Below are 25083 nucleotides of genomic sequence, written 5' to 3'. Positions count from 1 at the left end.
CTACCGATAAGTTGATGTCCTTGGCGGAGTGAGAAAAAAAGATCAGCTCATCTGAAGTCGAACTTAACTGCTTCTCCCGAGGAAAAGATAACTCAAGCAAGTTCAGTCAACTGCAGAGCCAAAATGTGTCATGTGACTCGTTTTGACACGTCGCTACACATACATTTATTATGAGTAGCAAACAATACATATTGCACAATAAATCTAAGCTTTCAATGCGACGTCTGAAGCCCAGTTCACAACACTTTGTTTCTTTAACTTATTATGACTTATGTGGTGAGCATGCAAGGTATTTTACCAAAGCTTGAAAATCTCGACTTGTCTGTCAAGAAAATAGTCCAGCATACACATTAGCAAACTTAGCAGGACACAGAAATCCTATCTTTTATGCACGACAAATTTCCCTATGTCACGACCTCAGTGCTTTCTTGTCCTTTCTCCATTTTTAATAACAGTGAAAACAGTTCATAACAAAGAGTGAGCTTTTATATTTATTAAGAAGAAGTCACATTTTCATTGGTAAAAAAAATCAAGATAGGACAAGATAGCACTGAGGTCGCGAAGTACATGTTTTGGATACAAAGAATATACATGGAAGAAAACAAATTCAGAACCTGAATATCTGTTCGTGGTATATGCGTGTTTCGCTATGTGAGTGCTAAATGAGACAAATTACTCACTCATAGTGTCATCGGGTACGCTCAGCAAAATCACAAGGAAAGGAGTTCCAGCAACTACAACACATAAACAACACATCACTTGGCAACACACAAACAACACATCACTTGGCAACACACAAACAACACATCACTTGGCAACACATAAACAACACATCACTTGACAACACACAAACTACACATCACTTGGCAACACATAAACAAGACATCACTTGGCAACACATAAACTACACATCACTTGGCAACACATAAACTACACATCACTTGGCAACACATAAACAACACATCACTTGGCAACACATAAACAACACATCACTTGGCAACACATAAACAACACATCACTTGGCAACACATAAACAACACATCACCAACAAATAAACAACACATCACTCGGCAACACATAAACAACACATCACTTGGCAACACATAAACAACACATCACTGGGCAACACATAAATAACACATAAACAACACATCACTGGGCAACACATAAATAACACATAAACAACACATCACTTGGCAACACACAAATAACAAATAAACAACACATCACATGGCAACACATAAACAACACATCACTGGGCTATGCGTGCAGCAGGTAGAGCTTGCTGATGGCCGTGTTGATGACAACGGGACTGGTGGCCTCCCTTACCACGCCACCAAACAGGATTAACTCCCCTCGGCCCTCCAACAGGCTGCAGCAGATCGTCTCTGTCGGGGCACACGTGGCCTGAAGCTTGCTCAGGGGCCGCCACTCCGCGACACCTTTGCTGATCACTTCACCTATGTCCAGAATGTGCACGTCCATTTTGTTCTTGGTTTGGATTATCTCGGGGACTGAATCCTCTCGTGACACGCCGCCGCCATTGGCCGCCTGTTTCTTAGCGGCCGCCAGGGCCCGCGATTTTGATCGGAGAATCTCTTCCTGCCGCTGCAACGCCTCCAGCTGTTTCTGCCGGTTGCACATGGCGTTGGGCCGGATCGACGGCATGCCGTTGCCCCTGCCCCGCGCCTGGATGTTGGCCAGCGGGTTGTGACCCGGCGACTGCTGGAGAGCCAGACGGTTCGGAGGTAACACGGGTTGGGCGGGTCTCTGAGGAGGCTGCTGTCGTGGTTGTTGTTGCTGCGGCTGCTGCTGCTGTCGTGGTTGCTGTTGCTGTTGTTGCTGTTGCTGAAGAGCGGGCTGGTGCTCCCCGAGCAGCCGTTGATGCTGTGGCGGCGGCGGGGCGGCACCTCCGTGAACCCAGCGGTTCTCCAGCCGCAGGAAGTGACCTTCGGGCTCGGGTTGCGCCAGTCGGTGGGGGTTGTGGTGGTGGTTGTCGGGGTCCTGGAGGCTGGCGCACTCGCGGTGCAGCCTCTGCTGTAGGGCCAGCAGGTTGCCCTTGTGCTGCTGCTGTGGGGGGCACATCTCCGATGCAACGCCTTCCTCTGGCTCCATGGCTCCTGGGAGGAAGCGAAAAGGTGAGGCATCGTGGTGAAATCAGGCGCTCGTCAAAATAATGAAATCAAAGAAATCGTCATTTTTTTTAGCTGATGAGCAATTTTAAAAAACTTTTCTTTTTATGGCTCAACGCCTTTTATGTCCATTAAAAAATACACTTTTGTGTCTATTTTACTGAAAACTGATTAAAGGCAAAAAAAATGTTCAGTATCCAAGGACTCACAGGCTATAAAAGTGATCAAACTTTGGAGGCCATTTTCCAACTAATTTTATCTCTGAAACCAGGCGACTTTGACCTTCAAACGCAGATATTTCGACTACTATTCAACATATCTGAATACTTTTTTCACCAAAAGGAAGGCAAATGAACAGGCTTTAAGATGACACCAATAACCCCATATGCCCAAAAATTGACGAGCGCCCGATTCCACCACGCCGTGATACAAATGATTATGATCAACTTATTGCCTGTGTCTTCATACAGTCGCTTAATCTCTTCTTTTTCAAATGTAACCTTTTCTTTTACACTCCACGCAGCATAATTTAGACCATTTGGGAGGCAAAATTGAAGGCAAACGAGGCAGGGATAGGCCCAGGGTAGAGCCTCAAAGTAATGCATTAAATAGACGCACCCCAGGTAAAAAATTGAACAGGAAAAAATAACTGTCCAGAGCATGAAGACACCATGCACGGAATCAGCTTACCTGCTTGCAGTGAGGACAAGCCGCTAGTGGACGGCCGAGACGCCTCCTGGCTGTGGGGACCCGAACCCTCGGCTGCTCCGGCCGGGGGCTGCTGCGGGGACGTCTGCACGCACGCTGATGCTGTGGCCGCACCCGCCCACTTCCCTTCTTCCTGTTCCTGCGGGCTGGGGCGGGGGTGCCAAGCCTTGCGGTTTTTGGCCTGTCTTGGTTTAGATGATTTTGCCACGACCACGATTGTGTCCCGAACCTGTGGAGAAAATACAAAAATAAACAAGGCTAGTGCATGTTTGGTTTATGTAAGATGCGTGTGTGTGTGTGTATGTGGAGGTAAGGGGTGGGAGGGGAGAAGAGAGAAAGAGAGAGAGAAAGAGAGAGAGAGAGAGAGAGAGAGAGAGAGAGAGAGAGAGAGAGAGAGAGAGATAGGGAGAGAGAGAGAAAAAAAGAGAGAGGCAGAAACAGAGAGAGAGAGAGAGACAGAGACAGACAGATAGAGGGAGAAATGAGTGTGTGTGTATGGCGTGCATACGTGTGTGTGCGTGTGCGTGTGTACGATTACGTCCACAAAAACCAATCCAATCAAATTTGAAACAACCAACAAGAACTCACCCTGCAGGCTCCGTGGCACCAGGTCTGAGGGGCGGCCAGCTCGGGTTTGAGAACAGCTATTTTTGTCCACTGCCAGGGGTCATCCTGGTGCAGGGTGAGTAGCCACACGTCATTGTACGGCTGCGAGAGAGAAAAAAGTTACAATTTACATCATTTTGTTCCGACATTCCAACTTCATACAACAGTGCAAAACAAATCATTAAAAGTAACAACAAACAAAACTGGATGAACAGATGGGCCTGGGAAAGACAGGCAGGGCAGTTACCAAACATATATATGACCACAACAAAACGGAATAACAATATCAACCAGCTACAGAAAAAGAAACAGACCACGATCTTCCGCCTACGAACATTTCGAACGGATAGGCTACCACACACACACACAACAACAACAACATCATTTTGTTTGTTTTGGTAAGAGTTTTATGGCACTTGTAACACAATAAGGTTGGATAAGTGTCGAAGAATAGAAGTGTTACAAGAGAGTAAAAAACAAACCAAAAAACAATAGAAGAGATCAGGATAGATGTGAGATTTGAAAGAAGGAGCAAACAACACAAGAGAGAGCAACCATTGATTGTGGTCAAAAATGCAAATTGCACGCCAGCACAATAATATAGGAACAAGAGGAAAAAAGAAGAAGTCTCCATACCCAGAAAAAAAAAAAAAACGCCAAAAATTGCCACAGAAGTGCAACATCCAGGAGGAATGTTTCCCTGGATTAAAAAAAAAATATATCGTTCTCAGTTGACATTGTTATCAAGCCCTCAGGAAATGTAGTGTGAATACGAGAAATTCCCAATAAAATGGGGACCCCTTCCACACAATTTAGATCATTTAGGAGGGGGCCTTCCGACCCTGCCTGTCAAGGGCAACCCTGACCGAGAGGGATACAACATTCCAGCAGAAAGACTGGTATACTCGATTTTTAAAAATCTCCTCTTTCAGGAACTGAACGCGGGTCTCCGACGGAGAAGCTCCTAACTTAAACACCAGATGCCAGTGGTGTCTGGTTCTGTTGCAGGTCTTGCAGAGACTCACCCTGTTGGGTCCCACGCAGCCGCCCATGATGAGAACGTGATTGACGTCCAGGGTGGTCTGGGGAAGGGAGGGAACTGTCATAAACATAAAAACAATAATAATTAAAACAAAGTAAGTAAGTATATGGCGTTCGAGATAAACTCTCCATAATGGCAGAGGGCGATTTCATGACAAAATAAAACATTTTTTCCCAACAAAATTGTTAGCAGAAGGTTACCTCTAACAAAAAAACCCAAGAAAGATCGGCTCTATTAAGGTTTACAAATTTTTTCAGCAGATCATCATCTTCGTACTACTACTGTGTCCCTGCAGGTTTATCTTTTTATAGAATGGCCATACCCCCCCCCCACTCAATAAGGTTACTGAATTCAAAGAAATAAACTAGGATCTTTTGCTAAATGAAAACATAAAAAAAGACGTGAAGGTTTTCTTCAAACACAAAAATCAAGCTGCACGACCAACCCCAGTGGCATCAGAAAAACATCCACTGAGGTAGCAACAATACTTAGATAAAAATGAAAGAAAAATAGTGGAAACAAAAATTCTAAAAGTTGAGAGTTATGAAAGACAGAGAAAAAAAAAAAAGTGAAAGAGGGATGAGAGACATAGACGGATAAAAGTGAAATACAAATGCATACATTGTATAACATATGTGCACATACAAATACACACACACAAACACACACACACACACAAACAAAACCACTACTCACTTGAAACTGGCCGTAGCGAGGTTCGGGTTTGGCGTCCCGGGTCACAGGCTGCAGTTTCCACGATCCCTTCAGGAAATTGAACACCCACAGATTGTTGGTTCTGATAGGTGGAGACATTAGAGATAGGGGATACATGAGAAAAGAAGGGTAGATGTGAGAAATGGGGGAAAACGAGAGAAAAGGGGGGGGGGGATGGGGGAACATGTGAGAAATAGGGAGGTGGGGGGGGGGTGGAGGAACACGTGAAAAACGGGTAGACAAATGGGAGAATCATGAAAGACAGGGGGACACTCGAGACAAGCTAGAGTGAGTTCTACTGACGAGTGTTGGTATGTTAATTTTCTAGTATATCCACCCATACATTCCCTCACGGGTCCACAAAATTTAACTTATATTATCGTATGTCAGTGGCTGCTCAGGAAACCCATCAGAAGTAGCAAGCATCAACAGGTCTGCTGGGGGTGATAATATACATTGTAAAGCCCGTAGAGCTTGATGCTGAGAGGAAATTTGCTCTATACAAACGTTACCCATTATTATTATTATTACTACATTATATGTCGGCTCACAGTCAAAATTATGTCCAAAACAATAGAAAATTGCATAGTGAATGAGATAAGGACACTCAGAAGGCATTTTAAAAAAACATACAAGAAGCAAAACAGATAGACATATATGGTACCGAAATTGCTGAAATACACAGGTTTTGTTTTTTTCTGAAGAACACACACCTGAAAACACGCCATTATCATTTCTATTTCTTTTTTTTTTATAGTAGAGAGTTTTACGGCGCTCGCAATTGCATAAGGTCATAAGAGCGCCAACGGGTGGGTGTCAACAGAGAAGTCTTTACAGGGAATCAGACATAGACTGCTCACCTCTCTAGCTTCAACAGCACAAGGTCTGCTTCGACTATCAAGGCACCTCAAAAATAGCAGGTCACAAGAGAGTGACAAACATACAAAAGAAGTAGAGGAAAATGACAATAGTAAGGATCAGGAAAAAAAAAGCAGCAGTTCACTGTTGTAGATCAGACACAGTTATGAGCGTGACATGAGTCAGCCCATTTACAATTCCACTATGCTTGAACGAGAAATGTTCCCCCTTTGGGAATGGCCTGAAGACACTACAGTCATTGGAACTGTGCCGGGGGGGGGGGGGGGGGGGGGGGATTTATCATTTCTAGAAAGTGACATGTTCTCGTTCCAATCTCACCCTTGTCCGGGCCTGGGAGAGCCTCCAAAGATGATCATGAGGTGACCAGCGACGGAAGCGGAGTGACCTCCCAGCGCCTCTGGTTCCACCCCGAGAGACAGGACGTGAGACCAACGGTTCGACACAGGGCTGTACACGTGCAGCTCCGAGAAATAGTGAGCCGACTGAGGGTGCAGGGGGAAGAGAAAACAAGAAGAAATAAAACCACAACCATTGAAACAAACCTCCCCCCGCTCCCCCAAAGGTAAAAAAAACCCCAACCAAACAAACAAACAAAATACTATGAACAAAATTTCCCATGGCAGAAACACAGAAATTAAAATGTTTTTTTAAGAGTTCCAAATGTGGAGCAAAAAAAGGGTAGAAAATAATGTTATGTTCTTCTCTATAATGATCTCCCTTTTCTGTTTTGTCATCTGCTTTCATCACCATTATCTCTCTCATCCCCCCCCTTTCCTCTTAGCTCTTCTCTCTATTATTCCTGACAGTCTTTCAAAGAAGAAGAAGGAGGAAGGAGAAGAGGAAGGGAGGAAGATGAATGAGGAAGAAGGAAGGAAGGGAGGAGGAGAAGACAGTTGTTTTATGAGCACTCAATAAATGGTCGTCATCCTAGAATGTGTGGTGGATTATATATTATATTCTAAACGTGCCCTAACTCATTCATAAGTGTATGATAGGCCGAAGGGCTAGAACTCAAATGGCCGCTGAATCCGAAAAGTAAAGTAAAGTATATAAATAAGTGTATGAAAGTCCCATTCAGCTACAAGCAGTATTCGTCGTCTCCTTTGCCCACCTGATGCAGAGGGTATGGGATGGGATGACTCCAGCCTCCATAAAGTACCAGGTTACCGTTGTAGACCACCATGGTGGCACACGCCTTCGGGGAAGGATACGACCCTGGGGAAGGGGGGAAGAGGGAACAAAATTGTGTACAATAAGTACAAACATGAGATTATGAATTGATATCAATGAAGTATTCATACCATCAGTTCAAGAAACAACAAAGTATTTGCACTATCAGTTCAAGAAACTAGAGTATTCGTACCATTAGTTCTGAAAACAATGAAGTATTCGTACTATCAGTTCTGAAAACAATGAAGTATTCGTACTATCAGTTCTGGAAACAACAGAGTATTCGTACCATTCGTACCACTAGTTCTGAAAACAATGAAGTATTCGTACCATCAGTTCTGAAAACAATGAAGTATTCGTACTATCAGTTCTGGAAACAATGAAGTATTCGTTCTATCACTTCTGGAAACAATGAAGTGTTCTGGAAACAATGAAGTATTCGTTCTATCAGTTCTGGAAACAATGAAGTATTCGTACTATCAGTTCTGGAAACAACAGAGTATTCGTACCATTCGTACCATCAGTTCTGAAAACAATGAAATATTCGTACTTCAGTTCTGAAAACAATAAAGTATTCGTACTATCAGTTCCGGAAACAACAGAGTATTCGTACCATCAGTGCTCGAAACAATGGGAGCATTTGTACCATCGGTTCTAAAAAAATTGAAGTAGGGATACCCTCAGTTGTAGAAACAATAAGAGTATTCGTACCATCTGTGGATCCCATCTCAAGGCTTGGTGGATTATACTTATTTTCGTTTTTCTCAAATTGTGCCCAATCCACTTCTATTTTCTTTACTTTCCCATTTCCATGTATGAAAGCATGTATGTGTACTTTCTGTTGATTTGTTTGCTCCCACCATTGTTTACTTCTTATAGTGTCATGTAACCTTCAACCTCAAAGATCAACTCCGTCAACACTCACCCATGGCGACGGGCCTGATCCACTGGCGGGAGGTCAAGTCAAAGATCCAGAGATCGTTAAACGTTGTGTTGGTGGAGGTGCAGCCCCCAAACACGTACATGGCTCCGTTCCAGTAGGCTGCGCTGTGAGAGAACCTGTCGGTGATGTGGCTGGAACGAGGAGAAAAGAAATCACAATCATAAATTATGAATTACCCAACTTTGTGAACAAAAGTTTTTTCTTTTATTTCATCTTTAATCAAATCCCCCCCCCCCCACCCCCCACCCCCAGGGCAATGTCATAAATTATGAATTACCCAACTTTGTGAACAAAAAGTTTTTTCTTTTATTTCAGCTTTAATCAAATCCCCCCCCCCACCCCCAGGGCAATGTCACTGACTGAAGTGTCTAAGTGTCTTTAGACAATTCCCAAAGGGCGGATGTTAGCATCATGTTCGTATGCACAGTAGAATTGTAAATGGGCTGACTTATCAATGTCATGCTTATACTGTGCCGAAACAACACAGGGGGAACTGATGCTTTTTCTTTCTTCATCCTTACAATCGTCGTTTTCCTCTACTTCTTTTGTATGTTTGTCGCTCTCTTGTGAACTGCTATTTCAAGGGCGCTTTGATAGTCGAAGCAGACTGTGCTGTTGAGGCTAGAGAGAGGTGAGCAGAGAAAGCCTGATTCCGCATTTGGACTTCTCTGTTGACATCCACCCCTTGGCGCTCATATATGCCTTTATATATGCGGTTGCGAGCGCCGTAAAAACCTTACTAAAATAAAAAGCAAAATCCTCTGACAACCATGCCTCCACACCCTGATTTGCGAGGATTAACAGAGCTAAAAAAAATTTTCTAGTGCCAACTTCTCTCACATTCATCAATTAGAAGTAGCAGTCTCGTCATGGGACGCAACCGCAACATCAATTGATAACCTGAGGTTCCCCCTGTGGCTGGCTAAGTGAGCTGCGAAGAAAGCCCCAATTTGGAAATGATACTAACTTTGAATCAAATTTGGAACGGCTTTCCAACACAATGTGAATATACACAAGAAAATAGGTCTATATATATGTCATGTTATAAAAATACACCTCGGGTGGTTTCAAAATCTCCCCATTTGTTCCAGTGCATAAAAAACCTTCTCGACTTAAAAAAGCAGCAACCCGTGAGCCTTGTGTCGAGTTGAACTAAACAAAATAAAATCTCTTTAGTTTGACATCCTCTGCGATTGCTTGCCATCTCCATTTTTCTAACTTGAAGCTCATAGAGGGTACCCCCCCCCCACCCCCAGGTAATAGGTCCATACCCTCCACAAGCAATAGCACTGCGGGCAGGGTCCCATACGCGACAACCGGCCATGATAAGGACTGGCTTTGTTCTATTATTAAAATCCTTACCTGCAGTGATTTCGTTCTGAGAAACCACTCTGAACATCTTTGACCACTTCAGTCCACTCAACGTCGCAGTTACTCAGGTTTTGGTAAAAATGTCTCCTCCTGTGCTTCACTACAGCTGCAAAAACAAGGGTAACAGCAATGAAACACTTGGTATTTTCAGGGGAAAAATATCAGGAAGCCTTCATGTCTGAGTGTTCTGTAAATCCCCTAATTTAATTCCAAGATTCCCTTTAGAAAAAGTTACAAGGAAGTGTTGAGGCCTACTTCGAATATATTTATTCTACATCATACTAAACTGTAGTTCACACACCAAAAACATCAAAACAAGATGCTATTTATTATAATAAAATTAATATTAAAGTCTACAGGCTAGATCTAGAATCTAGATCTAGATTCTAGATCTAGATTAGATCTAGATTAGTAAAAAAAAATGTGGTGAACTGCACGAGTGAAAGTCTAAAAATTCAACAATTCTGGAATTTGATGACTAGATCTAGATTTAAATGCACAGACTGATTAAGTGTGCATGCAGGGACAAAAAATCTCCTGCAAACTGATCAACATTCATGATGATTTCACCTCCCCTAACCCTCAAGCCTCAAGACATTTTAAGAGCTTACTAAACTTGTAGGCCTTTAGAAAAAAGGCCTACCTTTTGGCCCTGATGAACTATTTTACCTTAAATAGATCTAGATCTATATGCCAAAAAAAAAGATCAAGAGCAGTAGCACAAAATGAGCACTTTAGATTTGTATAAATAAACAGAAATGTTATAATTGCAGACCTAAAAAGGATTGAGGAGTGCTTACATTTAATTACGCGGAGCCACCGTTTTGAAACAAGTTTGGCAGAATCCATGTCTTTATATGGTGACAGGTATGACAGAATATGCTCCAGCACTTCTTCAGGTACGCCTTCAAAGCTTAGTGAGGTATTCATGGCCTGGACATCGTCTTCTTCTAAATCTGTAGAAACATCGTGGGAAAGCATTGAGTCCACTTGCAAGTCGCCATCCCCATCTCCGTCACAGTCACTGACACCGGCGAGAGCAGATTGCGAAGTTGACGATATTGGGTCTGGCATTTGATAGAGATCTTCTTGGGGAGAATCATAGCTTGAGCTTTCACGCATTTGGCTGGGTGAAGGACCTGACCGACAAACAGTGTCGTTATTTTCCATTCTGAAGATATACTGAAAATATTACTTTTTTAACACGCACTTCTGTCATATCACCGCACTTCGTCGGCCATATTGTTTGGCTCTCCGTGGTTCCTAAATTTGTCCCAAGCTAGCAGCAAGTGTTTTTGAGTTGTTTTTTTTAAGCAAGACTAGGCTAAGTTTGGAAATTCTGGAATCATCTATCTGGTCTTTAAATACATAACAGAAAAATGTAATTCTAAAATCAAAATATTTAGTAGCATAATATACATTATTTAGGCCTAAGCTAATTGAAGAAAATCAATAAAATAATAGAAAAGACCCAGGTCAACACATTCTGATCTCTTTTCATTGACCTCCCTGAAAAAATCTGGACTTCGTCGGCACGGAAGCGGAATGCTGTCTATTTACTTTTCGCCTTTCATAAGTTCAGTTGTGAAATCGAAAGTTGATAGACGTGACGATGATAACCTTCGTTTACAACTCAGCGATGCGTCTTTGCTCTCAATGTTTTCGTTTATTTGCTCAAGAGACTTCTTGTTCTGTTTGTCAGAGTGTCAGAACAGGTTCCCGTCTTGTATATTCATGGCCACTTGTTAGATCAATGGGAACGTTGCAGACGCCTTTGACCTCCGCAGTGGGAAGGCATGTTGGTCGTCACAGTAACAGTTACCTCCGACAAGGGCAAGTTTTAGGGGTTAGTATCAGTTATTATTATTATATCAATATCATATTTAATATGAATATCTTAAAAACGATAGCTTGTACCCTGTCTGTACTATGTTGATGGAATGGGGTAAAGTTTACCACCGCTACAGATTCTGTGCGCACTTCTTTTTTGGGGGTCAAAGACAGAGCGAGCAGTTGTATTTTTTTGCTGTCAGAGATTTACATGCTAATGTTTTAATAACAATTATAGATCTAGATTATATAGCTCTAGAGAATCTAGTAATAATTGTTATCATTATAATTGGCCACTTGACTGTTATATTTTAAAGAAAATTTTGAACCTAATTGTAAAACATAAAATTACCGTTTGAGAAAAAACAGCGGGCATGCCCCCCTCCCTATTTTTTGATTTTTTTTTTGGTAAATTTTTTTTCTTTCGAAGTGACTAAATCTAGATCTAGATCTAGATCTAATCTAGATTTCTAGATCTATATTTTCTCCAAAAGCTCAGGAAAATACACACTGATCTCTATTTCTCCGAATGGTTGAACTGTCCTCGAGAATTTTTGGTTATTTGCGAGAGTTCGGTGTCATCTTTCATTCTGCCATTCTGCGAGGACTGGGAAGAAGCATTTTTTGCATCGAATTTTAATAATTTATAGAGTTAAAGATTTTTAGATGTCTCAATATTCAGACTTCAATTGTTGTTGGGGCAACGTTCTCAGACTATTCTTCGTTTGAAAATGCCTTCAAAAGGCACTGCGAGGAAACAAGACTATTTTTAACTTTGACATATTTTGCATTTAGTCACCCCTAAAGCAAAGACTAAAAAGTAAATTTTAAAAAACTGGCGTTTGGAGAAATAGAGCCGGCCTTTTGTTTTCTCAAATTTCAAGACTCAGGGGTGACAAAAGGGCACTTGATTTTTTTATCAATTTAATTAAAATAATCATATGTATCTTCTGTCTGCTTTCAGATATCAGGCCACTTTCCTGTTGCTGGACCAAGTTTATTCTCCCAAGTGCAAACATTTTCAACCTCAGGTCCACAGCAACCACCAAAGAAAAAGTCAAAGGAAAACACAGGAAAAAGTGTATGACGAAAATTTTCTTTTTCTGCAGCTAGCTACTTTGGTTTGATAATATGCAGACTTGTCTTTTTACTTTAAGGCCCTAAAAGTGATTTGAATATCACTTGGCTGTTCAGGTTATGAGGTCACTTTAACTTTTATAGAAAGCCTGTGTACGCTGATGTCATCTGAACTTATGTACGGTTATAAAGAAATGATGAAAAATGTTATAACTGTTTCTTACAGACTTTATAATTGCACTGCATGATTTCAGGGTGAGATATCTTTCTTTTCAGAACACTGCCACTACATGCAGTGGATTTATACTGTGGTAGTCATCAATATTAAGACTGGATTTCTCACTGTATGCTGTGCTGCCATACTGAAAGGCTATTTTCCATGTGTATACTTCAATTTAATGGCCAGAGATTTTTGTTTGATATGGCCTGTTGCTTGCAGATCTGTCAGTGGGGCTAAGCAGCATATCATCAGTGAAAGATCTTGCCTGTTTAAGTTAGTGTTTGAGCACTTAATTGGCTGCTTGCACTGTGTGCTTCCCGGGAAGCCGAAAAATTTCTGGGTGTTCCGATCCATGGTCTGCTGGGATAGTGAATATAGATTGTAAAGTGCTTAGAGTTGACTGTTGGGCAGGGCCCAAATCAGTTTCTGGGAGTTTTCAGATAAAGCTGTTTTCAAATAAAGACACAAAGGAGCCATTGGGAATAATTTTGTTATTTCCTTCTTAGTTCTTTAACGGGAAAATGTGTAGTCTACTTTTCTGATTTAGGCTCTGTTTCTTTTCTATTCTTAAAACGTAAAAAAAAAAAAATGGCTTTTAAAATTAAAATGACATTGATGATATTATTTATTTTTTGTCACTATACTCTCCAGCCCATATCATGGAAAAATCTCCTGATTGTTGCCGGCATTGGTGGCGTCTTTCTGATTGGTATGAACTACGTGAAAAAGGAGAAGGAACTGGGTATGTCTGACCTTGGATATTTAGACCTCATTGTGTAGGCATGTCGCCTTGATGATCTGTCTTCAGGATTGGAGTGTGTTATAATTATAATATGCCCTTTTGAAAAATAATGGAGACGTGGGTATTCTACGATTCATAAGAATTTCCAGAACCATTCATTTATTTTCCATGGTTCCGTCTTGAACACAATTTCTAAAGATCTGTAGTGACAGGAGCAATCACTGACTTAAGAGGGTAGATATAAAAATAATGTATAACGGTACATACAATGAAATGGAGAATTATTAATATCATAATACCATCATCATCATTATCATTGAACATTATTAACATAAATTATTATCTTCATCATTATTATTATTATTGTACTAACATTCAAAGAGCAGGAACCACAATGTATTATGCACTGTGTCCATGTATGTTTTATACACTAGTAAATATGTGGTGAAGGTACGAAGTGGTCCCAATTGTGTGCTGCTTGTATTAACTGCATTTATTTTGCACAAATTTTCTCCAGAGAGACAGATTGCGAAGAACAGAAAAATGGGCAAAGCAAAGCTTGGCGGTGACTGGGAGCTGACGGATCACCATGGCAACAGACGGTCCAGCGTTGACTTCCGGGGACAGTGGATTCTCATTTACTTTGGGTTCACGAACTGCCCAGATATTTGTCCTGAGGAAATTGAGAAAATTGTTGCAGTCCTCGAGAAGTGTGGTAAGTGAATGAGGTAGTAATGAGAAATTGATTCAACTTTTCAATCCCAATTTTGACGATAATTGAATTAAGGGTTGAATCTCCATTATTGACTTATTTGAAATCCGCAGATGGAGGCTTATTTGAAACCAGCTATTTCAGGCCGAAGGGCTAGAACTCAAATGGCCACTAGATCGAAAAAGTAAAGTAAAGTGTCTTAGTAAATCAACTATTTGAAACTTGTTTTTGAGAAGTAAATATATAACATATTAACGGTCCTCCATCGATATACCTGGTCTCAGCTTTGATGTGTTATTTCACGAAGTTATAGACCAGAGCTGGGCAATGAGTCGCTTCAGCAAAATCCGGATAATATTTTAGTGCACCTCTTCGGCTAATAATATCATATGAACCGCTTCGGCAAATGGGTTAGAACCACTTCGACAAATGGGTGCACCCACTTCGACAAACGGGTCAGGAAAGAGAGTTAAGAGTCTGAATTTGGATAATGTGTCATTGAGAATTATCCGGTTATCCTTATGGATTATCCGGATTTTGCCCACCTCTATTATAGACCTCTGTCGGGTTTTATTCTTTCGGTGTATGTGTGATGTAAGAGGTCTTCCTGTATTCTTTGCTTCTGTTTTACCCTGCAGAACAGTTGTCACCAAGTCTGTCTTTGTTTGTGTGACAATGGTAGCTGAGTCTTCTTTTCTTTTTTTTTCTTTCTTTTTTTTTTTTCTTTCTTTTTTAAAATTTTATTTTGGTAAGTGTTTTACGGCACTTCCAACTGCATAGGGTCATATGAGCATGAAGGACACGTTAAACATTTTCATTTTGGTAGGAATTAATTGAGTCTTCTTTTGCTGATCTCAGAAAGCATACTAAGCTGTGAATCGAATTCTTTCAGGACATTTCTTTTGTTCTTCTGTCTCTCCATTTGACCTCCTGTCTTCTATAAAAACACATTTTTGTGGGTGGTTGGCGGGTGCTCTGGTGTGGTTTGCTCCTTCTTTCCTATCAAACATCTATCATCCTTATCTCTCTTCTCTTTTGTGTATGTTACTCTCTTGTAACACATCTATTCTTCGGTGCTTATATGACCTTATTGTGTTGCATGTGCCGTAAAACTCTTTTACTAAAACTTACTTAAACCACATTTTTGCAGCTTGGATTCTGTTTTCGACTTCTTTTTATATCGTCCAGGCCTCATTCACATGTCGAACCACTTGCTGTATCAGACTAGATTGGTGACATAAATACATAAATGATCTTTTATCTGATACAGTTGAACCTGCTCTGAAGGCCGCCTGTGTAAGACAATCATCTGTACAAATATCTTCCCCCCCCTCCCCACCTGTTTTATGTTTTTTTTTACCGTATTACACTGCCAAGACATCCAGCTGTCTAAGATGACCAGTTTTCTCTCGACAATGGGTTGCTGTCTTAAACAGTTTTGTCTGTAGTTTACTCTTCCCATATTGTCATTCGCTCGGCTTTCACGTTACCTACGTCTTGACCTTTGGTTGTGTGTAACTCTCACCAGATGCCGACTCCGACATGCCAAAGATCCAGCCAATCGTGATCACAGTAGATCCGGAGAGGGACACAGCCGAGGCCTTGAAGGAGTATCTGTCCGGTGAGGCTCGCTGTTGTAATTGTAAAGAAAGCACAAATAGACAGATATGCGTAGCAACAAGGTGGAATCAGGCGCTTGTGAATTTTGGGGCTTGTAGAGTTTTGGGTGTAATCTTAAAGCCTGATCATTTATCTTGCTTTCGATGGGAAAAATACTAATCTATTTTGAATTGAAGTTGAAGTATTTGTGATTGAAAGAGGTGGAGGTCATCTGTTATCAGACTTAAAACATGTGAGGAAGTGGCCTTCAAAGTTTATTTATTTCCAAAACTTCAATGTCCTTGGAAACTGCAAATTCTCATTTTTTGTGTGCCTTTGATTGTCTTTAAGTAAAATACACACAGAAATGTGTGCTGAAATGGATATTAACAGTGGGAATAAAAATTTAAGATAATCAATAAAAAGAGCTCAACAAACAGAAACATGTCGGTTTCTTTGATTTAATTATTTTGACGAGCGCCTGATTTCACCACAATGTCTCACATATTTATTCTCTCCGTTAATCATTGCTACTTTATTGACTGGCCCATTAAATAGTGGGATTGATCATGGCATAGATTAGTTATTGGTTGGTTTTTTTTGGGGTTTTTTTTGTTTTGGTCATTTTTTATGGGAGAGAATTTGTTGTGTTTTTTTCTAGAAGAAAACGTTTTTTTAAGACCACAATTTAACTCAACCCCTGACACTGTGTTGATTTGCAAGGTAGTCTCTGTTTTCTTTCTTTGTTGATATCATTTGCAGAAAATGTCACTTGTAAAAAGTTTTCATCTCTCAGTTCTTTGTAAGTTACCTGCAGACAAGGACTGACAAGGAGTCATGAGTGAATCAGAAAAAGTCTTAGCTTACTCTTTTGGGATAGGGTCGGGCTTTGTTAGGTTGCAGGAGAGGGGGAGGAGGGGAGGGGGATTACTAAAATGTAATTATTTGCTGAATATTTATATTCTGAGTTTTTATGTCAACTTACTAAGATTTTTATGTTCTGGTTGTGGTTATGATTGATTTCCCTTCTATTCTAATGGCCACCTGTCCAAGACAATCACCTGTACAAACTGCCTCTTCCCACTATCCCCCATGTATTTATTCTATATTACAATGACAGTGTCCAAGATGTCCACCTGTCTAAGACAACCACTTTTATTTCTCAACAAGAGATGGCCATCTGGGACAGTTTGACTGTATTTTTTTTAAAGTTTACTTGAACACGTGTGAAACAAGCTAGCTTTCTGTGATATATTTCCACAGAGTTCTCTCCCCGTCTCCTGAGCTTCACGGGTACGATAGAGGACATTAACGCGTGATATATTTCCACAGAGTTCTCTCCCCGCCTGCTGGGCTTCACGGGTACGATAGAGGACATTAACGCGGCCACCAGAGCCTACAGAGTCTACTTCAGCGCCGGGCCGAAGGATGAGGACAACGACTACATCGTAAGTTGACCTCACGATTCGACCAGACAGGCGTCTGTAATGTAGCAGTTAGGGGGAGGGGGTGGCAACTTTATTTTGATTGAAGTTGCTATATATAGACTTACTTTGTTTTATCTCTCTGAACCATCATCCTTATCTCTTCTCCTTTAGTATCTACCTACCTACCTGCTTCCCCAGATGTCGGAAATACTCTATACAGCAACAAAGTGCTGCTTTAAAAAAACCTGTAAATCCTTTGCCATGTCAGCAGGCCAAAGGGCTAGAACTCGATGGCTGCTGGCTCGGAAATGTGAAGTAAAGTGTCTCTCTTCCTTCCTTTCTTTCTATGTACATTACTCTCTTGTAACACTTCTAATCTTCAGCACTTGTATGACGTATTTGTGTTTCAATCGCTGTAAAACTCATTACTAAAACTAATACTACACACACACACACACACACACACACACACACACACACACACACACACACACACACACACACACACACACACACACACACACACACACACACACAAACCCACCATGGTGATTCCTGTTCTGTGCACTAGGTCAAGCATATTTGATCAGAGGAGAGAGAGAGCGTGGGAGTGACGAGTTGTCTTTTATTGAAGCTGCTATATAGTCGCTTTTAAGGACAAGGGGGCTAACCCAGATTGTGGGGGTTTCCAGAAACCTTGACTTACACCTAAAGTGGGTATTGCCCTACCTATTGAAGAAGTTTCGTTTCATTGGTGTGTATATTTGTTTGGTTATTGAGAAAACTCTCCTTGTCTTTTAAAGAAACTGAATAAGGGTAAAAAAAACTTTACCTTCGATTTTCTCAAAACAGCATTTTTCGGGATAGCCCCCTTGTGCTTGTTGTTGTTATCGTTCCAGCAACATCTGGGCTCTCGCCCTTCGATCCAATGCCATGTAGTGATAAGTGCAGGCTTGCTGCAGTTGCTGTAATGTTCCGTAGAGTGTGTTGTCGAAGTTAGGTCTCGGAGGGAGAAGTGTAGCTCTGATGTCATTTAGGGCTGTACAGTGGAACAGGTGATGATCCACAGTGTCATATGCATAGTCACACAAAGGACACATTGGGGGAAGTTCTGGTTTTATTCTGTTCAAGTGAAAGTTGAGCTGTGTATGTTCTCCCCCTTGTGCTTAAAAGCGACCATATTATATCTAGGTTTACTCTCTGTTTATCTCTGTGACCTTTGACCTTTCTCCAGGTGGACCATTCCATCATCTCGTACCTGGTGAACCCCAAGGGAGAGTTTGTCGACTACTTTGGCCAGAACAAAACCGCCCCGGAGATGTTCAACTCCATGAAGCTGCACATTTACACCTACAACCGCAACGAGAGACACAAGTGAAGTGGCCCCCCGTTGAACAATACATTATCGCCGCAATTCGCAGACATTTCACGACTGGTGACGGTTCAGAACGAGACATACATAGCTGCCAATGAGTGCGTAAAATATTTGTTACGATATATTGAAAGTCTGAGAACTGAAGGCTGTTTTCATTATATCAGAAAATATGTTTTCTCTCTTTTTATAGTATTGCTACTTATGGACTTACCAGAATTGAAGAAAAATTTAGGAACTGCCAAGACTGGGTTTGTCAATAAAAATGAGAACAAAGCCCATACTTCTGTCGGAGAGATCTTTTGCAGCAGGTCTAGATAAGCAACTGTCTCTGGTACAACAACATGCTGGCTCTATATATATATATCTCCTTGCTTTACTTTTGTCACTCTTTTCAGTTCTGTACTCTTCGGCTAATATATCTGGAAATATATTAACCTTTACGGCTCAGTAGATTTCATTGTTGTGCACATATGGGTCTAGAAACAGTGGAATCGGGCGCTTCTCAGTTTTAGGGCATGTGTAGTTATTGGTATAATATTAAAGCCTGTACTTTTCCCTTGCTTTCAATGAAAAAAAAAACAACCCCATCTATCTTAAATAGAAGTGTAAATGTGAGGCAGCGTGGTGGAATCAGGCTCTCGTCAATTTTGGGCATGTAGAGTTATTGGTATCATCTGAAAGCTTGTTCACTTGTCTTTATTTTGAATTTAAAAATATCCATTTATCTTGAATACAAGTCGAGATATTTGCGAAAGAAGGAGGTGGGGGTCACCTGTTTTCAGAGGTAAAATTAGTGAAAAAATGACCGCCAAAGATTAGTTATTTCCTCAGCTTAAGAGTGCGTGGTAACTGAATATTTACATTTTTGGTGCCTTCAATCAATGTTTTTCAGAAAAATCCACACAGAAATGAGTTCTTTAGTGGGCATGAAAGGTGTTGAGCCAAAAAACAAAAATTTGATATAAATTCACACTGCGGAAAAATGCAAGTTTCTTCACTTTGATTATTGTGATGAGAGCCTGATTCCACCACGCTGCCTCACAAATATCTGCAACTGAAGGACATGGGGAGGTTGCCTGGTGTCAGAGGTAAAAGTAGCAAGAAAATAGCTGCCAAAGTTGGGGGACTCCCAACGCTTTAGAGTCCTTAAAAATTGCAAATTTACATATTTTGTGCCTTTTATCAACATTTTTCAAAGCAAAACCCACTAAGAAATGTGTTTTTGAATAGACACAAAAGGTTTTCAGCACAAAAAAAAAAAAGATTGAAATTGCTCAGCGGGTAGAAAAATAATAGTTTCTTTGATTTAATTAATTTTGACGAGTGCCTGATTTTACCATGATGCTGCTACACATATTGTTTTGTTTTGTGTTTTTTTCTTATTTTTGATCCTATTGAAGAGCTTTCCAGTAATCTCAAGGTGGGCCTGGACATAATTTCGGACTTCTGTCTCCTTTTGAGCTGTTGTTTGTCGTTCTTCTGTTCTGTTTCTCTGCAGCGGTGATGTTACAGATTTCATTTACAAAACGCTTTTCTGTTTTGTTTCGAATTGCTTTCATTGTACTGTGATTGTTTTTACCAACAACAAAATAAATTGTTTTTTTAAATATTACGTTCGTTCGTGTGATTTGTGTAAGTTTTAATTAATTTTTTTAACTTCCACGACTTACAAAAGGGTGTTGTTATTCCATTGTTTCATAGGGGAGTAATAATTACGCATTCATCAATGAGGTTTGTATGTTGTGCTGTTGGGGTTTTTTATCGTTTTGTTTTGTGGGGGGTTTTTTTTAAGTTTTGTTTTCTGTTGTTTTTTTCTACTTTTATATTTTAGACTGACAATATGGGCTACCTTTTACAGCACTTGCAACATAATTCTGAATACAAGTGTAGAATATTTGAGGTGTTGCTAGAAAATGACATACAAAAAAACAAACAAAGAAGAAGGGGTAAGGATGATAGATTTTTTTTTATAGGAAAGAAGGATCAAACCACATGAAAGCTCCTGCCAACCACCCGGGAATTGTGTCTTGCAGGGTTTTGAACAACAGCAGCAGCTCACTTTTTTTTTTTGGAGGGGGGGTCTGAATGTGGGCTTCTCAAGGAAAAAGAAAGAAAGGAAGATGTAATAAAGTAACAATTAATCTGTGTAATAATCGTACAAAATAGAGGGACATAAATCTTCGAAGTAGTAACCTATTAATTATCATGATTGTGTCCCCTTTGGCCACTGGTCTGTTGTGTAACTCTTCTGAATAAAGTTCAGTTCTGGTGTACCCTTGATGGCTGCCTCCATGAATTCAATTAGCTTTGTGCTTGTAATAGACAATCAAGTCAATCTATTACAGAAGACTTAATAGTAGATTTACTTGGAGGAAGGACTTAGATTTGACTGAAAGGAGACGGGAAAATAGCTGGACTCATGTCATAAGTAGATGGGGAACTCTTGTTGATATGGGGTGAGAAAGGATTATGATGATGGAAAAATTGGAATCTGTTCTTTCAGTCCAGTAGTAGGTACTGCATTGGTCAGTTGCCATCATGCTGGACTACAGAATGGGTGGCCCAGGTTCAATTCCCAGACTTGGTGTTCTTGACCTCTTGCTGCTTGGCGGAGTTTTTAAGACTCAACCAATTTGGCCCGGTCCTATCAGGGCAGACACTAAATGTGGAGGCCCCGCCTCTAAAATAACTTCAGTAATAGTGTTGATAGGGGCTTTAGCTCTAAACTTGTGCTGTGCACTTATTAGTATTACATGTAGTCCAGTTGCTTGGTTTTGCAGCAAGCTATCAGCCAAACGGACAAAACTCCAACTTTACGAGAGGCATCTAAAAAACAAAGTGACTCAAGACTTTTTTTTTCTGTATGCATTCACAGTTTAACAGTCATCATTTTGACAGCACAAAATGCAATTAATCATTACAATATCAAACAGCAAAAATCACAGGAGCTTCACAAGTTTCCAACAACATCGACCAGAACAAGATCACTGAGTACGGAGGTTACAACTGACGACAGCAGCGCGGCACAGACACAAGCGAAGACAGATCGAAAACTGGACAGTGACAGCAGCAGAAAGAGACGAGAACGCCTCTTCGTCAAATTACTGCCTGCTTTGCATTTTAATTTTTTATTGAAAACAAAATTATAGAAACCAGAGTACGAACTTTTGTCAGAAAAAAACTAATTTGGCTCTGAAATGCACTAAAACAATTCAAATGTCTACAGTAAAAAGGGTTCTTTTTTAGGCTAGTGTTTTAGTCTTCTTGAGTTATGTAATAATAACAATAAGAAGAAGAATCATGATAATAATAAAAATAATGATATTATTGATATAGTATACGACGGGTGAGTTGATGTTGGGGTAGTTAAAAAATAGATAAAAATGTCCGAAGTTCAACCCGATCTTTGGGATCTGTAAAAAAGAAGAAGACGTGCTGGGACCCGAGAAAAAGATCAACTTCATCGAATTCAATACAAGCAGATTCGGCTGTAATAATAATTTGTATAGTAATAACTTACATATCATATTTTTTAACTTGTAAAATGCTGAGGAAATTTGTGAGGCAGCGTGGTGGAATCAGGCTCTCGTCAATTTTTGGGCATATTGAGTTATTGGTATTATCTTAAAGCTTGTCATATATCTTGCTTTCAATGAAAAAATTATCCATCCATCTTCAATAGAAATGGAGATATTTTGGATTGCAGGAGGTGGGGGTCACCTATGGCCGCCAAAGCTTGGTAAATTCCAAAGCTGGAGAGTCCATGGAAACTGTAAATGTATATTTTTGTGCCTTTAATCAACGTTTTTCGGTGAAATCCTCAAAGTAATGTGTTTGTAAATGGACATAAAAGGTGTTGAGCCAAAAAAACAAAAATTTGATAAAAATTGCTAATGTGGAGAAAACTGCTGCTTTTTTCGATTTCATTATTTTGACGACAGCCTGATTCCACCACGCTGCCTCACATTTTGTCGTTAGCTCTCTTTTTACGGAAAAAAAGTTCTGGAGATACAGGTATCAGAATCAGACAGTGGGGATTTCTTTTTTCTTCCTACTCAGGAAACGCATGCTTTTGAAAAAGGTTCCTTTCTCTCACCTGTCTATTTATGGGCCTATATTTTTTTTTCAAAAGGCCTAAGACAGTATTAATCGTGTACAATCACGTGATGGTAGGGATACGATTTGGCTACATATAGACAGCTCAACGCCTGCTGTGTGAGATACCATATGTGAGGCAGCGTGGTGGAATCAGGCTCTCGTCAATTTTCGGGCATGTAGAGTTATTGGTATCATCTGAAAGCTTGTTCACTTGTCTTTATTTTGAATTTTAAAATATTAATTTATCATGATGAATACAAGTCGAGATATTGGCGAAAAAAAGGGGGTTGGGGTCACCTGTTTTCAGAGGTAAAATTAGTGAGAAAATGGCCACCAAAGATTAGTTATTTCCTTCGCTTAAGAGTCCGAGGTAACTGAAAAAGTACATTTTTTGTGCCTTTAATCAATGTTTTTCAGAATAATCCTCATAGAAATGAGTTCTTTAATGCCCATGAAATGTGTTGAGCCAAAAAACAAAAATTTGATTAAAAATTCACAAACTTGCGGAAAAATGCAAGTTTCTTCACTTTGATTATTTTGACGAGAGCCTGATTCCACCACGCTGCCTCACATATACAGTTTAAAGCACGAATAGGTCGAACACAGAAAACTCGAATCCACGCATCTGTCGAACTGTGCCAGCAGTCCCGTTATTTTTTTTCTCTTTATCTGTGTAAGATATCTCTCGAACTACGGATCCCTTGTGGGTGGTTGGTGGGTGCCCTGGTGTAGTCTGTTTCTTCTTTCCTATCAAACATCTATCGTCCTTATCTCCGCTGCTATTTTGTGTTTGTTACTCTCTTGTAACAGCTCTAATCTTCGGCACTTATATAACCTTATTGTGTTGCAAGTGCCCTAAAACACTTACTGAAAGTACTAAAACTAAAGTAAACGGATCCCTCCAACTATCGTGGCCGGTCCCGACGAATTCGAGCTATCTGTGTTATATTGTATTTATATTAAAATTATCGTCAGCAAAACTGGGATACTGAGTATCTACAGGAAACTGTAAGTACTGGAGATCAGTATCAACAGATCCCAACCGAAGCAAGCGCAAGTGAATTACCTAGACAGAAGTTCAACAGAAGATGGTAAACTAATAAGATAAATCGGAAACATGTTGTCAGAAAATAATAATGAGTGCATTCAGTTATCAACTCTCATCTCTCTTGTGACACCTGAACATCCCAACTGACACGAAGTATGAAGTGAAGGCAAAACCCATCAAAACCATTTATACTAACATTTACCCATAGAGTCTAGAATATATTTAAGAGTATGATTATTAGGCTATATCATATCACCACTCGCACTTCCCATTCCTGTTCTCAGAAAACTAGGCAAATTGGTCGCTTTAAAGGACAAGTGGGCTAAGCTAGGTTTCGGGGGGTTCCAGAAATCTTGACCTACACCAAAAGTGGGTTTTGTCCTACCTATAGAAGAAGTTTGGTTTCATTGATGCGTATATTTGTTTGGTTTTAGAGAAAACTCTCCTTGTCTTTTACAAAGACTGTAAGAATCCAAAAAACTTTAACTTTAACTTCGATTTTCTCAAAACATTTTTTGGGGATAGCCCCCTTGTGTTTAAAAACGACCAATTATAAAATGAAAAGTATAGAATAGCTTTAAGCATCTAGCACGTCGATATACTACTTATAAGTGACAAACTTGGTCCTTGGTCAATGATGGACACGACCACGAGAGACCAGATCAGGAACAAGGTGGTAAGTAGACACAGTAGGCCCAAGAGGAACAACACGTCACACGTCAGTTGTCAGACACATTGAACTACAGAGACGCACACTCATATCATGACCTTATGCAGTTGCGAGCACCGTAAAATACTTTCCAAAACAAATGAACAATATAAGAGAGTCACATATGGTTCGATCATCACTCAAGAATGCTCCTAAAGACCAACCAGCACTATGAGTACTATGAGCCTTCGTAAGACTAGATATTCTGGCTTGAGAAACAGCAAAAGACCAAGAACCCAGGACCTGACCCTCCTTCAAGCCACTCGGCTCACAGGGGGGAGAAATGAATGTATTATATTGTCCCATGATCCTCTTGTTAGAGATTCGAACCGTTGTCTAGCCAACTTTCCAATATTTCATTTCTTATAAACATTTGTATTGTAAGTAGCAGTTTCTTGAGTAAGTACAAGAGAATGGCGTATAGATACAACGTAACAAATTGACACAAATGATCTTTAAAAATAAGCAAACAAGATACAAACATATAAAATATGCTAAAGAATCCTTGTCAAAACAACAGAACTGAAAAGGCACAAAACGCTCACAATCCTCAAAGTCAAAGTTTGAGACGTTCTTTCTACTTTCTCTGAGCTAGACCGTTCGTCCTCTGCACATTACGGGTAAAAGTTTCTTCTTGTTTGACAACTGCCACAAGACAAAGACTGGGTTTTTCCCCCCGAA

The 25083-nt window shown here is 40.3% G+C and overlaps 2 protein-coding genes across 2 annotated transcripts; one reads left to right on the top strand and one right to left on the bottom strand.

Moving 5' to 3' along the window:
- Window positions 1-1178: 1178 nt before the first annotated feature.
- LOC101864481 (F-box only protein 42) lies at window positions 1179-10867 on the bottom strand. Its single transcript, XM_005107710.3, has 10 exons — window positions 10366-10867; window positions 9557-9671; window positions 8177-8325; window positions 7193-7296; window positions 6400-6563; window positions 5185-5284; window positions 4472-4528; window positions 3429-3548; window positions 2823-3069; window positions 1179-2120 (listed from the first exon to the last, which is right to left on the bottom strand). Exons 1-10 carry the CDS (start codon window positions 10733-10735, stop codon window positions 1261-1263), a joined length of 2286 nt encoding a protein of 761 aa, XP_005107767.1. The 5' UTR covers window positions 10736-10867; the 3' UTR covers window positions 1179-1260.
- A 206-nt stretch (window positions 10868-11073) lies between these two features.
- Window positions 11074-18821, top strand: LOC101864257 (protein SCO1 homolog, mitochondrial). Its single transcript, XM_005107709.3, has 7 exons — window positions 11074-11411; window positions 12360-12476; window positions 13344-13434; window positions 13952-14149; window positions 15675-15767; window positions 17078-17193; window positions 18407-18821. The coding sequence occupies exons 1-7, from the start codon at window positions 11178-11180 to the stop codon at window positions 18548-18550; spliced, it is 993 nt and encodes a 330-aa protein (XP_005107766.1). The 5' UTR covers window positions 11074-11177; the 3' UTR covers window positions 18551-18821.
- The last annotated feature ends 6262 nt before the right edge of the window (window positions 18822-25083 follow it).

This window comes from Aplysia californica, unplaced genomic scaffold, assembly GCF_000002075.1.
Source record: "Aplysia californica isolate F4 #8 unplaced genomic scaffold, AplCal3.0 scaffold00624, whole genome shotgun sequence".
In the NCBI taxonomy this organism is placed as follows: Eukaryota; Metazoa; Mollusca; class Gastropoda; order Aplysiida; family Aplysiidae; genus Aplysia; species Aplysia californica.
The sequence above is the reverse complement of the archived record's forward strand: the minus strand, read 5'-3'. Positions and strand labels throughout refer to the sequence as shown.